The sequence below is a fragment of the Otolemur garnettii genome, unplaced genomic scaffold (assembly GCF_000181295.1).
Source record: "Otolemur garnettii isolate 467f Iridium unplaced genomic scaffold, OtoGar3 scaffold00073, whole genome shotgun sequence".
Classification (NCBI taxonomy): domain Eukaryota; kingdom Metazoa; phylum Chordata; class Mammalia; order Primates; family Galagidae; genus Otolemur; species Otolemur garnettii.
The window spans coordinates 7,473,357-7,488,135 of NW_003852468.1; the positions used below are offsets into that span (position 1 = coordinate 7,473,357).

General features: G+C 39.1%; 1 protein-coding gene across 3 annotated transcripts in view; it reads right to left on the bottom strand.

Annotated features, from left to right (window-relative positions):
- The window catches only part of HIPK1 (homeodomain interacting protein kinase 1), a 92,650-nt gene that overhangs the window by 15,237 nt on the left and 62,634 nt on the right, over positions 1-14,779 (bottom strand). For 2 of the 3 annotated variants that reach the window (XM_023515466.1, XM_012807666.1), the window contains 5 exons: positions 9,844-9,963; positions 7,854-7,940; positions 6,803-6,987; positions 6,357-6,519; positions 5,385-5,610 (listed from right to left, as the gene is read on the bottom strand). In XM_023515466.1, coding sequence (XP_023371234.1) covers positions 5,385-5,610; positions 6,357-6,519; positions 6,803-6,987; positions 7,854-7,940; positions 9,844-9,963 — 781 coding nt within the window. The remainder of the gene's footprint in view (positions 1-5,384; positions 5,611-6,356; positions 6,520-6,802; positions 6,988-7,853; positions 7,941-9,843; positions 9,964-14,779) is intronic. The other variant, XM_023515467.1, reaches the window with a different exon arrangement.

Genomic DNA, 14,779 nt, shown 5'->3' on the forward strand with positions numbered 1-14,779 from the left:
CACAACGCCCGGCTATTTTTTGGTTGCAGCTGTCATTGTTGTTTGGCGGGTCCGGGCTGGGGATTCGAACCCGCCACCCTACGTGTACGTGGCTGGCGCCTTAGCCAGTTGAGCTATAGGCGCCGAGCCAGACAAAGAAGTTTTATTCCTAGATGTGTTTGGAGTTAAAAGGGAGACTTAGTTCCCTTCAGGTTTGATTAATAGAAAAAATGTCTGATACAGGGAGGGCTGGTTTTAAAGAACTCTACATTTTCTTTATGCTACAAAATTTAAAACACAATACTCATCCCATCCCCATTAACAGGATAGGCAAAAATAAACAGGTCCTTCACTTTGTAAGTTAAATTCACTTTTTAATCCACTCGAGGAAAGAAAACACATCAGTTTTTTTAAAAAGTATAATCTTTTAAAAGTATGACTTAAATAATAACTTGTGGCTAATTAGGTTAAGACAAATTATGCCTGTAATCTTAGCACTCTGGCAGGCTGCATCGGATGGATTGCTTGAGCTCCAGAGTTTGAGACCAGCCTGAGCAAAAATCAAGACCCCCATCTCTATTAAAAATAGAAAAACTGAGGCAAAGAGGATCGCTTGAGCCTGAGTTGGAGGCTGCTATGAGTATGATGCCATGGCACTCTACTCAAGGCAACAGCTTGAGACTCTGTCTCAAAAAATAAGAAAAATTATGAAAAGCTCAATCATTTATAATCTAAGTTACCCTTTCATTTAAAATGGCTTTTTTTTTTCTTGAGAGAGAGTTTCACTTCGTCACCCTCAGTAGAGTACCATGGAGTCATAACTCACAGCAACCTCTAATTCTTGGGCTCAAGCAATTCTCTTGTCTCAGCCTCCCAAGTAGCTGGGACTACAGGTGCCTGCCACAACACCCTGCTATTTTTGTTTGGTTGTTTTTTTTAGAGACAGAGTCTTACACTTGCTCAGGCTGGTCTCGAATCTACAAGCTTAGGCAATCCACCCACCTCAGCCTCCCAGAGTGCTAGGATTACAGGGTTGAGCCACTGTGCCCAGCCTGTTTAAAATGTTTTAAAGGAAGTTTTTCCCTACTCCTCAAAAAATATAACCTAGTTTACAAATCTTTTATCTTTAACCAATGCATGAACTGAAGAAATTATGCCTAGGATAAAAATACAGAACCTCTGTAAGTTGACCACCTAAGGGACTAATAACAGGTCAACATACAGAAGTGGTCAATATAAGGAACTAAGCCTACTGTACTGAACCGTACATGTGGTGCATGTCCTGTCTGAAAATTCAGTCAACTTAAGGAGGTGGTAATGTAGGTAGGTGGTCAACTACAGAGGTTCTACTGTAAAATGGTTTACAAAAACGTTTCTCTAGTTATTTTAGAAATTAGCTAGGAAAATCAAGAATTTTGCTGCCTTTAAAACAGTTACTTGCCTTATTTATCTTTTTATTCATTATGCTCTTAGCACAAATGTTGAATGAATGTTTCTTATAATAAATAGGAAGATCTTATTCTGGGGGAAAAGGGGCTGAAGACACTTCTTCCTTTTGCCAAGAGAGCCTTCTCAAGAAAGCTCTCTCATAGAGCAGTTTTCTTCTAAACTTACCCTATCAAAACCTTCAATATAGAGAACTGAAGTTTCTATTATGCCTCTAATTCACTAATGCTTGCAATTTTGTTAAGTGAGTATATAAACGGAACTTTTAGGAGAAAAGGTCTTGCTCTATCACCCAGTGCAGTGATATGACCAAAGCTCACTACAGCCTCAAACTCCTGAACTAGAGAAATCCTCCTGCCTCAGGTAACTAGCACTACAGTTGCATACCACCACTCCCAGCTAATTAAAAAAATTTTTTGTAGAGACAAAGTCTCGCTATGTTGCTCAAGATGGTCTTAAACTCCTGACCTCAAGCAATCCTCCCTCTTCAGCCTCCCAAAGTACTGGGGTCAGAGGCATAAGCCACAATGCTTGACCTCAACATTTGAATAAGAAGATTCAGTGACATTTTCTAAGCTATCACCAACTATTTCTCCTAATATTACTATGGAGATATTAAATGCGCATAACTCATAAAACCATACTACTGAGATTTTCAGCAAGTCTTCCACTTTTCCACTTTAGTAATTAATGAATAATTTAACAAGTTGTCACAAAGAAAAATACAATCCAGACATGTACAAAATAAGAGGAAATAGTAAAATACGAATTAAAATACTCTGCCAATAGGTTTCTTAAAAAGGCACTATTTATATAAAAATAAAAAGTAACAAATCCATATATTGAGATAAACGAGTTGTCAGGCATGCTTCCTTAGGCAATGCTATCTAATAAGAAAGTTTGTCTACGGGTCTATAGTGTCAGGATGCAAGCCTAACTACAGACAGTGTTGTTGTAATAGCCTCCTAAAAATTGGTAGGAAGTATGGAGAGAATATTTAGGAGGAAATGTTCACAATAGAAGCTCATCTATGGCTCCTGGGGTGATAAAATAAGGGGAACAAAATTACAGAATATAGTTATCCCTGAACAAAATGTCTACTGAAAGCAGGATTTACATTAATAGTACTGACCTACAGATGTGGGGTGTCCAACCTGTGACCTGCTAATTTTGTGAGGATTTTTTTCTGCTTATCTGTGTGGGGTCTGGTATCACAAAAAGTATGCACAGACCTTTGTTTTTCCTATCAGCTTTCATTAGTGCCTGCGTATTCAGTGTTTCACCCAAGACAACTCATATTCATCCAAAGTGCAATGGAGAAAAAAAATGATGGTAGCCCCTGCTCTAAAGTACATAGTATTAAACTGCTACAGTAATTTAGATTAAGCCACAGTAGACAAGCTAGTTTCTTCTTTCCACAAGTGGGAACAGATAAAAGGCAATAATTTTGGAAGAAGAATTTATTTCATTTTCTGCTGTTTTTGTTTTTGTTTTATTATAAACCTTGAAAGTATGGAAAGAAGAGTAACTGCCTAACTGACGAGGGTCTATCCTCTTATAAGCAGAGGATGGTGAAAAAAAAGTGGGCAACCCAGAATAGAGAACTGTTGGGCAGAAATCAGAAAACTGTGGTGGCTGGCAAATGAACCGACTCTTTACAGCTGTGAATTTAAACACTGAGAGGCAGTACAGAATACTACTTCAAAATACATAAGCTCTGAATTCTAACACCTGGAATTAAAATGCAGATGAGGGAATTGTGCTCAATTTTCTCATTTACAAGTTGGGGATAATGACATTACCCACCTCTCAAGGATGTTAGTGAGGATGAATTAATAAAGGAAAAGGCACTTACATATCAGGTATCATCATCATCACCTTAATGTTAAAACTCTCCTTCACTGGGAAATTTTAACATTTGTTCTACTAGCTCTTTGGGTTACTTAGATTTCCTAAATAGGAAGAAACATTTCCAACCTTATACTTTACCTAATTATACCAAAAAGGGTTACCCCATTTTCTTCCCTCTACCTCTTTGTTCTTTTCTGCTTCATCTCTTAAGTGTCATCTGAAAAGCAGCAGAAAACTTCAGGGCCCCACACCTAAAAACTGTTCCAATGAAACTCACTTTGGAAAACGTGGAGGAAAAGTGTGGCTAATTTGCTAAATTCAGCAGAAGAATTAATTACTCAACATATGATAACCCATAGTATAGAATTTACTATTATGAAGTATATGCAGAGAATAATTTGTTAAGTCAAGCTAAATTTGCATTTACGGATTTTGAATCTGCTCCTCCGCTCTCCCTGTGGGTTCTCCCTGGTTTACATCGCTATCGCTCTCCTGTCCTCCCGGTAATCTCTCAGTCTCCCCTAGCCCCTCTTTTCCTTCTGTTTGCTCCGACTCTGTCAGAAACCAAAGAAACAAAAGAGTCACAGTCAATAAGTAACTGATGTAAAAAGATAAAAATGCTACCTGCTTCTATGTTAAGAATTATGCGAAGCCTCAGTCCTGGTTTATTCTCCCAGGGTACAGACACTGACTTTCCATTGGGAAAGTTAAACGTCTCGTCAATATATAGTCTTTAAATAACTTATCATTAAATATACATTTCCTTTGTTTCAGAACAGAAGGACTAGACAGATTGGATTATAAAACAACAATAAGAAAATAAAGAATAGAGGTGTGAAAATTAAAAATCTTTTTTTTTTGGAGATGGAGTCTCAAGCTGTCACCCTTGGTAGAGTGCCGTAGTGTCACAGCTCACAGCAACCTCAAACTCTTGGGCTTAAGCAATTGTCTAGCCTCAGCCTCCCAAGTAGCTGGTACTACAGGCGCCCACTTCAACGCCTGGCTACTTTTTGGTTGTAGTTGTCATTGTTGTTTGGCAGGCCTGGGATGGATTCAAACCCGCCAGCTCCAGTGTATGTGGCTGGCACCATAACCACTGTGCTACAGGCACTGAGCCAAAAATTAAAAATCTTATTGCAACACATGGAGTCAATCTCCTCCTTCAGCTATTTTGTTCCTCTGTTGATAGGAATGATACCATTCATAGAATAAAGCAGATAATCTTAATGCCTCCCCACATAAGCATCTCAGTGTGTACAATTTTTCAATACAATAAACAATGATCTTTACTTCTGAATATAATTTAAAAGGTTTTTTTTTTTTTTTTGAGACAGAGTCTCACTTTGTCCCCCTCGGTAGCAGTGCCATGATATCACATCTCACAGCGACCTCAAACTCTTGGGCTTAAGTGATTCTCTTGCCTCAGCCTCCCAAGTAGCTGGGAATACAGACGCCCGCCACAATGCCTGGCTATTTTTAGAGACAAGGTCTTGCTTCAGCTCAGGCTGGTCTTGAACCAGTGAGCTCAGGCAATCCACCTGCCTTGGCTTCCCAAGTGCTGGGATTACAGGCATGCACCACCACACCTGGCCCAATTAAAGAGGGGTTTCTACATTCTTAAACATGATTTTTACATTTTAGAATAAAATTACCTTTTATTCAGAACACAATTCTATAACAGAATGTTGTAGGAAATAAGATTCAATATATAGTAATTCTGGTTACAACAATTTTTTTCAAGCTATATATAACCAGCATATTGACAGATACATGCTTATATAAGTTAATATATGACACTTCCAAGGATTCAATGGGCAAGAAAACTGGTATCAGGCAATTTGATTAAGGAAAACACAAATTGAGTGCCTATAATTCTCAGTATTATAATTAGATAAACAACGTAAAAAGAGAAAATCTACTTTGTGATATCACCCAATTTTAGTTATCCTGATCATCAGAGATAGAGTTTAAATTTGTCAAAGATCAGAACTCAACAACTAGATCTGTCTAAATCATTATCAAATCATGAAATACACATTTTCTATGTTTCAGAACAAAGCAGGTAGGTCTAATATAATACAATATAATACAGGAGTTTCCTCACTTACTTTGAAATGCAGGTGGACATACTATAAATGTTTGTTGGAATGGATCTGTCTGAGTGCAAATCTGGGTGGTCCCAGGCTGCAAGGAAACACCCTGCTGGGCAACTCCAGGAACTGGGGCCGCAGATGATGGGTACAGAGCTGACTGGTAGTTTAGCAGTGAGACATCCGAATTAGCCAGAGAAAGAGTAGCAGCTGCTGCAGTAGAACTGGAAGCTAGAACACTGGCCTAAAAACAAAAGAACTTCATTGGTACACTTGCATAAAGTGGAAACAGACAATACGTTTACATATACAGAATTTACCCAGAAAAACTGAGAACGAAGTTTTAAATTATAACCTTAACTGTCCTTGAAATAACTCTGTGCTTAAGAAATTTTCCCAGTCCCTAAATTTAAGGAATATTATAAAGCTGAATAACCAAACAAAGAATAATAAATAGTAATGTACTGGTTGTGGCTATACCATGTATAAACACTAACTACTTCTGTATAAAAAAACCAAAATCTCATAAGCTCTTCCATTTAAAAAGTAGAGCTAGCTAAGAAACCAGAAAGCTTTCATCTTCAGAAATAAGCTTAACTGTGAATATTACTCATTAGCAAACAAATGCAAAACTACCCTTAAAGTCAATGATTGGAAACCTTTCCAAACAGTAATGAAATATAAAATCTTCTAATAGGAAAGAATAGTCACCTGGGTAAAGTTAATAACAACTAACAGCAATACAACAGTCAGACCCCATTTACCCAACTGTGCTAGGACATATGAGGGCATGAATTAAGTCTTTGTATGTAATTTTTGTCAGCACACAACTGGTAGGTGTTATGTCTATCCTGTCTTCCAGCAACTTTTGCCAAATAGAAAATTCTTAAGCAACAAGATCACTATAACGAAGACTGGTTCCTCATCCTGTAGTCTTACTAAGTTTCTCTCCCACTTAGGCTTGAGTTCCCAAAATCATTTGCTGAATACCTGATTGTGCACTGTATTGAGCTGGTTGCTGAAGCTCATTGTTAGATTTGTGCTTGTATTTGGGGCAACATGTGTAGTGAAGGGACTCTTGATCTGACTCACTGTATCATACATGTGAACCCTCCGCTTGCAGATCTCCATGTTTTGAAAACAGGACTTAACACTGAAAAAGAGATTAAGATTGACTAATGAATGCTGAGATTTTAACAGATAGCAAATAACTCAATGAACACAGATTAAAGTTTTTCTTCCAAGCACTTTCAGAATAAAATGAGTCAAAATATTTTTATAATCACAAAGAGGAAAAACACACATCTAATTTTTAATCTTGTGATTTTTCAATGAGAAAGAAGAGCATCGGTGAGCACCAAAGCTGCTGCTCACTTTATAGTTCCATTTGTAAAGAACATATCATGGCAAAAAGCCCCCAGATAAACCATACTCACTGATTGCTATGTGGAAAATCCAGAAGGTGAGTCATTGTCACAAACTGATGGTTTAGAGTTTTCAGAGGAGTAATTCTCTTATCTGCATCAATTGTTAGCATTTTTTTTAACAAATCAATGTATTCTCTTCGATCCGCCTTCTCTGCCAACATATCTGTTCCCTCTAAGTCTGTAGACATATTCACCTTTCAGAGCAAAATTTAGAAATATTATACTTCTTCACCTAACCTTTAATGCTGACACTAAACAGCTGCTTTTTCTCTAAACCAGGGGTCCTCAAACTTTTTAAACAGGGGGCCAGTTCACTGTCCCTCAGATTGTTACAGGGCCAGACTGCAGGCCCCGGGACAAGTCAGCTGCTAAGCAGGACAGGCAGGGGCAAAAACACCCGGAGGAGTGGACAAATGTCCTCGGCAGTCTGCATACAACCCACATACAACCCGCAGGCCGTAGTTTGAGGATGCCTGCTCTAAACTGTTTCTATAAAATCATCAGAAGAGAAATCTGGGGAAATTCTTTTTATTACAGTATAATCATTTCCATAGGAGGAAGCAGCTCTTTTTAATGCTATCTAATTAAAATCTTCATGTAAATTTAGTAGAAAAAATTGATAAATTCTTGTCATAAAAATTTCAAACAAGTTAAGCAAAAGTTATTACTTAGATATAAAGTTTCTACTATTGAAAATATTAAATTACATAAGCATAAATGTTCAGAGTTTGTAACATAATAAGCACTCAATAACTATAGCTCTTATGCAAGCATTTGTTTAGTAGAGAAAATGAGACAAGAAAGAAACCTTCACTGAGTGATATTTTAAAACATCAATACATAACACAGCTAAGCAAAGCAAGGAAGAAGTGTGTAATTCTAAAAGCATACTTTGGACTCAAATGTTCTTTTAATATGTGGCAGAATATTAATGTATTTTTTCTATAAAAACTGAAAATGAATACTTAGAGATTAAATCCATCCTTAGTATAATCAAGAGGTATATCTTTGATTAAATAAATACATAAATGTCTAACTTTCTGAAATTTTCCATACTTACCTGAGCCATGTCATCTAAACAGTTAAAAATGTATTTTCGAGCTTCTTTTGATTTTATTCCAGTCTCCAGTTCGTGTTCTTCGGGTGTCTATAAAATATGGATTGTTTAAATTCCATCTGTATGTTATTTTCACATTTTATTCAAAATCAAAGCCAGCATACAAAGAGATAAGTGTTGTCACCTTGCCAACCATAGATGACAAACATGAAAGTCATTTATAACCAGAAAATATTCTGATGGAGAGATGTGACCTTGATATCTAGTCACCCTTTCAACAGTGATAAAATAAACATGCAAGCAATGATGTAGCATAATTCCTAAAGAAATGGCAGATAAAAGGGGACAATACCATTACTCTCTTAAAGCTACTCTGAAATGAAGTGATATCTCAAATCACATGGATAACCAAATTACTCAGAGATTTCTCAAGTTAAAGCAGTAGGCTCGGCTCGGCCGCCGTAGCTCAGTGAGTAGGGTGCTAGCCACATACACTGAGGGTGGCAGTTTGAGCCTGGCCCCAGCCTGCTAAACAATGACAACTTCAACCAAAAAAGAAAAAAAAAAAAAAAAAAAAAACAGCCAGGTGTCATGGAGGGCGCCTGTAATCCTAGTCACTTGGGAGGCTGAGGCAAGAGAATCGCTTAAGTCCAAGAGTTTGAGGTTGCTGTGAGCTGTGATGCTACAGAACTCTACTGAGGGTGACATAGTGAGACTCTATCTCAAAAAAAGGCTCGGCACCTGCAGCTCAAGTAGCTAAGGCACCAGCCACATACACCAGAGCTCAAGGGTTCAAATCTAACCGGGGCCTGCCAAACAATTATAAACAAAAAATAGCCCGGCATTGTGGCAGGTGCCTGTAGTCCCAGCTACTTGGAAGGCTGAAGCAAGAGAATCACTTAAGCCCAAGAGTTGGAGGTTGCTGTGAGCTGTGACACTGCGGCCCTCTACCCAGGGCCACAACCTGAGGCTCTGTCTCAAAAAATAAAAAATTAAAATTAAAAAAAGGCAATAGGCTCAGAAGTAAAAAGTTGATGTTTCAAGAAAAAAACATAGCTAGATGTGGAAAATTGTTATTTTATCATGTTTACTGAGCATTCTCTAAAAAATAGGCACTACTAAAAATGTCTCTAGCTGGGCATGGTGGCTCATGCCTATAATCCCAGCACTTGGGAGGCTGAGGCAGGTGGACCGCCTGAGCTCCCAAGTTCGAGACCAACCTGAGCAAGAGCAAGACACTGTCTCTAAAAACTTGCCGGGTGCTGTGGCAGGTGCCTGTAGTCCCAGCTACCTGGGAAACTGAGGCAAGAGAATCTCTTGAACCCATGAGTTTGAGGTTGCTGTGAGCTAAGCCATGGCACTCTACCAATGGTGACCAAGTGAAACTGTCACAAAAAAATACAAGAATGTCTCTAGTTCTTCATATCACTCTACCACTTAATAGTGAACACTACTCTCCATACCCCATACCAGCTCGCTGATTCAACATACACAAAATAACCTCAGCCAACTGAACTGGCACTTAATGTTTTGTTTTTAAATTAAGAATAAGGCCAAATGAATGCAATTAAATAATTTTTCAACAAGTTTCCTCCTACAGAAACTAGGCGCAGTGGCTCATGCCAGTAATCCCAGCAGTCTGGAAGGCCAAGGCAGGTGGACTGCCTGAGCTCATGGGTTCAAAACCAGCCTAAGCCAGAGCACGATCCCATCTCTAAAAATAGCCAGGCACTGTGGCGGGCGCATGTAGTCCCAGCTACTTGGGAGGCTGAGGCAAGAGAATTGCTTGAGCCCAGGAGTTTGAGGTTGCTGGAGGTAAGACACCACAGCACTCTACCAAGGGTGACAAAGTGAGACTCTGTCTCAAAAAAAAAAGTTTCTTCCTACAAACATATTCTCCCTTCCTCTATCTCCAGAATTTAATAACTGAACTATGAATTCAAATTTGAGGGTGGGAAGTACAGGGCCAGGCAGTATTATAAAGAAGACAGACCTTAAGCCTCCACAGTGGGTATCCCAAATTAGGATCTCTGTTGAAAAACCTGGTTGTTTTTGTTCCGGCACTGAGAAGATATTCAGCTGGCAAGCCTTGTGTTTGTGAAATGTAACGAATCTGAAACATCAAAACCATCAAATATCAATTTGGAGTAAAAAAAGAAATTATTAAAGACTTTAAACATTATTATCACTAGCCCCAAAAGGAAGGTATTATAAAGAAATTAATTCTTTAATCAACACAAATGAAATGTATCTGTAAATACATACATATATGCCAACCCTTCAACATGTAATTCCCAAATATTTACTTAGTAACTTCCTTGTTACTTTATCTGTTATTTACAAACAAACCCAGTTTTGCAAATTTTGACTGTAATCTTTTTTGCATTTTTGTAAACTTCTCATACAAAGTTCAGAAAATTCTAGATTTCTAGAATAGTTTCTAAATACTTTTTCATGAATTACTAATCTTTTTGTTTGTTTTATAATGTACTATTCAAATTACAAAGTTTAAGAAAAAGGGCGGCGCCTGTGGCTCAAAGGAGTAAGGCACCAGCTCCCTATGCTGGAGATGCCAGGTTCAAACCCAGCCCTGGCCAAAAACTCCAGGAAAAAACAAAAAAGAAAGTTTAAGAAAAATATTACTTAAACCTCTTTCTTCCTTGGACACTAGCTCTTGTCAATTGCCCCTACTCTAAATAGCCACAGAGCTTATCCTTCATACCATAAAATTTATCACTTAATCCTCCATATCAGTAGAGGTACTTTATTTAAATTTATTCAACTTTTATTGAATACCTACTATGAATTAGGCTAGCAGTTCTCAAAATATGGTTTGGGGGAACCTCTGGAGGTCCCTAAGACTCTTTCAATAGGTCTATAAAGTAAAAACTATTTTTATAAAAATGGTAAGAAGTTATTTGCTTTCTTTCACTCTCCTCTCATGGGTGTACAATAGAGATTTCCCAGGGTGATGTGTGATGATGTCATAGCTCCAAAATGAAATGGGCTGTGAGGCTCTGCCCTGGTAGCTCCGCAGCTAGAGCGACAGCCACATACACCAGGGCTGGTGGGTTTGAACCCAGCCTAGGCCTGCCAAACAATAATGACAACTACAAGAAAAAAATAACCGCATGTTGTGGCAGGAACCTGTAATCTCAGCTACTTGGGAGGCTGAGGCAAGAGAATAGCTTAAGCCCAAGACTTAGAGGGTGCTATGAGCTGTGACATTGTGGCATTCTACCAAGGGCGTCATAGTGAGACTCTGTCTCAAAAAAAAAAAAAAAGAAAAGGGCTATGAAATGGGCTTATATATTCTCATTTTTTTAAATTTATTTTATTGGCTTGGTGTCCATAGCTCAGTGGTTAGAGCATCAGCCACATACACCAGGGTTGGCAGGTTCAAACCCGGCCTGGGCCTGCTAAACAACAATGACAATTACAACAAAAAAACAGCCTAGCATTGTGGCAGGCACCTGTAGTCCCAGCTACTTGGGAGGCTGAGGCAAGAGAAGCACTTAAGCCCAGGAGTTTGAGGTAGCTGTGACGCCACAGCACTCTACTGAGGGTGACATAATGAAACTCTTGTCTCAAAAAAAAAAAATAGCTGGGCACTGTGGCGGGTGCCTATAGTCCCAGCTACTTGGGAGACTGAAGCAAGAGAATTGCTTAAGCCCAAGAGTTGGAGGTTGCTGTGAGCTGTGACGCCACAGCACCTACCCAGAGTAACAGCTTGAGACTCTGTCTCAAAAAAAAAAAAAAAAGAATTCATTTTATTGTTCATATTTCTATGTTTCTATAATTCTCCCCAACCAGAAAAGCAACAGAAGAGATTTTCTTCCCTTCCTACGTACAAGGGCAATACAAGAGACACATTTTTAACAACCCAATTCAATATACATATAAATGTCTATACTTAACATGAAATTAAAAAGTAAAAAATTTAGGCTCAGCGTCTGTAGCTCAGCGGCTAGGGCGCCAGCCACATACACCGGAACTGGCGAGTTAGAACCTAGCCTGGGCCTGCCAAACAACAACTACAACCAAAAAATAGCTGGGTGCGGTAGTAGGCACCTGTCGTCCTAGCTACTTGGGAGGCTCAGGCAAGAGAATCACTTAAGACCAAGAGTTGGAGGTTGCTATGAGCTGTGATGTCACAGCAGTCTATGGAGGGCGACATAGTAAGACTGCCTCAAAAAAAAAGTAAAAAATTTATAAAGAAATGTTACTTCTCACTTCTCTAAGCCCCTAAATTTTCAGTTTTAATTTCTAATGCAGTATACACTAATAGATATAAGCTACAGAAACACAGCTCTTAGAATCTTCACTAAGTTTTTAAGAGTGTTAAGCAGGGGTTGGCAAACAGCCTATGGGCCTAAGGTGGGCTGCCAACACAAGAAAATTTTAGAGGAGGTAATACTCCAAATCTGTAGAAGCTCATAAGTGGAAACTAAAATATAGCATTGGCAAAGTAGAAAAGTATTTTTTAAATGTGAATAAGAGCATTTTATTTATTTACTTATTGACTTATTTATTTTGAGACAAAGTCTCAAGCTGTTGCCCTGGGTACAATGCCGTGGCATCATAGCTCACAGCAACCTCCAACTCTTAGGCTCAAGTGATGCTCTTTGCCTCAGTTTTTCTATTTCTAGCAGAGATGGGGGGGTGGTGTCTCGCTTTTGCTGAGGCTGGTCTTGAATTTGCGAGCTCAAGCAATCCAGCCACCTCAACCTCCCAGAGTGCTAGGATTATAGGCATGAGCCACTGCACCGGGCCACAGATAAAAGTATTTTAAATGTAAACTTCTTTTGCATATAAGGAAGGTAAGATATTTTTAAAATCCAAGGTTAAATCTGTATAATGGAATACTATACAAATATTTTAAATGATAGGGTAGAAGTAAACTTACTGAATATAAAGATATTTTGCAGAAAGGCAGATACCAATTAGTCTCTTTTTTAAAAAAAATCAAATTTCTTTTGATTCTGATAGGCACATTTTTCACATCAACACCTTTAAAATCAGGATGTATGTTACAACTGATAGCATCATAATTGCTAGCACTCTTGAGGCACAGAAAAATGATGTATCTTTAAATCAATGACATCTCAGATTTGATGAAATACATACATACATATGTATATATATTTCTTTATATCCACAAGTTTAGGAACGTAACTGTATGCAGTAAATATTCATTCATTCTTTTGGTAAGTTTTTATTGAGAAAAGCAGAGGTGAAGTATTTTTTTTTTGTAGTTTTTTTTTGGGGGGGGGGGCTAGCTTTGAACCTGCCACCTCCAGTATATGCGGCCGGCACCCTACTCCTTTGAGCCACAGGTGCCACCGCAGAGGTGATTTTAAAACAGAACACGGTTCTCACTCTCATAGAGCTTGCAGTCTAATAAAGGAGAAGGACACTGAATATATAATTTATTTTATTTATTTATTTATTTATTTTTGAGACAGAGTTTCGCTATGTCACCCTCGGTAGAGTGCTGAGGCATCACAGCTCACAGCAACCTCAAACTCTTGGGCTGAAGCAATTCTCTTACCTCAGCCTCCCAAGAAGCTGGGACTATAGGCGCCCACCAAAATGCCCAACTAGTTTTTTTTATAGTGGCCACTGTTATTTGGCAGGCCCAGGCCGGGTTCAAACCCGCCAGTTCCAGTGTATATGGCCAGTGCCCTAACCACGGAGCTACAGGTGCCGAGCCTGAATATATAATTTAAATTAAGTTGGTGTTCTAAAGAAAATAAGTAGGCTTCTTTTTTCTTTTCTTTCGAAACAGAATCTCACTTTGTCACCCTTGGTACAGTGCCATGGCATCATAGCTCACAGCAACCTCAAACTCTTGGGCTCAGGTGATCCTCTTGCCAAAGCCTCCTGAGTAGCTGGGACTACAGGCACCCACTACTGCGCCTGGCTATTTATTTTTAGAGATGGGATCTCGCTCTGGTTCAGTCTGGTTTTGAACCCATGAGCTCAGGCAATCCTCCCGCCTCAGCATCCCAGAATGCTAGGATTACAGGAGTGAACCACCACACCCTGCCCAAATAAGTAGGCTTCTATAAAAATATATATCAAAGAAACCTAGAGATTGGTACGGAATGGCTCCTCAGGGAAGTGACACTTCAGGTGATGAATGAGTAGGCACCGACTAAATGAAATAAGCGGATGATGATGTATTTCAGACTACTGGAACAATATATGCAACAGTCTGTGCTAAAAGAAAATATGTTCTTACCTAGTGCTGAAATGATGTCAATGGGGCTAAAGCATAGAAAGAGAGGAGAAATGGTACAAGATCAATCTAGACAGGGAGAGAAAAAGGAGAGGAACAGCCCATATGGGGGTTCAGAGGCCACATTAAGAATTTAGTCTAGGGTGGGCATAGCAGCTCTTTAGGAAGCTAAGGCAGGAGAATTGCCTGAGGCTAAGCGTTTGAGACCAGCCTAGGCAACATATGAAAAACCATCTCTACCAAAAAAAAAAAAAAAACCTTTTTAAATTCTTTTTTTAATTAGACTGGCCTAGTAATGCACACTTTTAGTCATAGCTACAAAGGAGGCTGAGGCAGGATTGCTGAGCCCAAGAGCTGGAGATTACAATGAGCAATGATTGCACCAACCTGGCTCACAAAACAACTCTACCTCAAGACTAAATACAGGGGCCAATGCTTGTAATCCTAGTACTTTAGGAGGCAGAGGTAAGAGGATGGCTTGAGCCCAGGAGTTCAAGACAAGCCTGAGAAACACAAGTCTCTGCCTTAACAAAAAATGGAAAATTAAGTGTGGTAGAGTATACCTGTAGTCCTAGCCTCTCAGGAGTATGAGACAAGAAGATCACTTGAGGGTCGGCGCCTGTGGCTCAAGTGGCTAAGGCGCCAGCCACATACACCTAAGGTGGCGGGTTTGAATCCAGCCCGGACC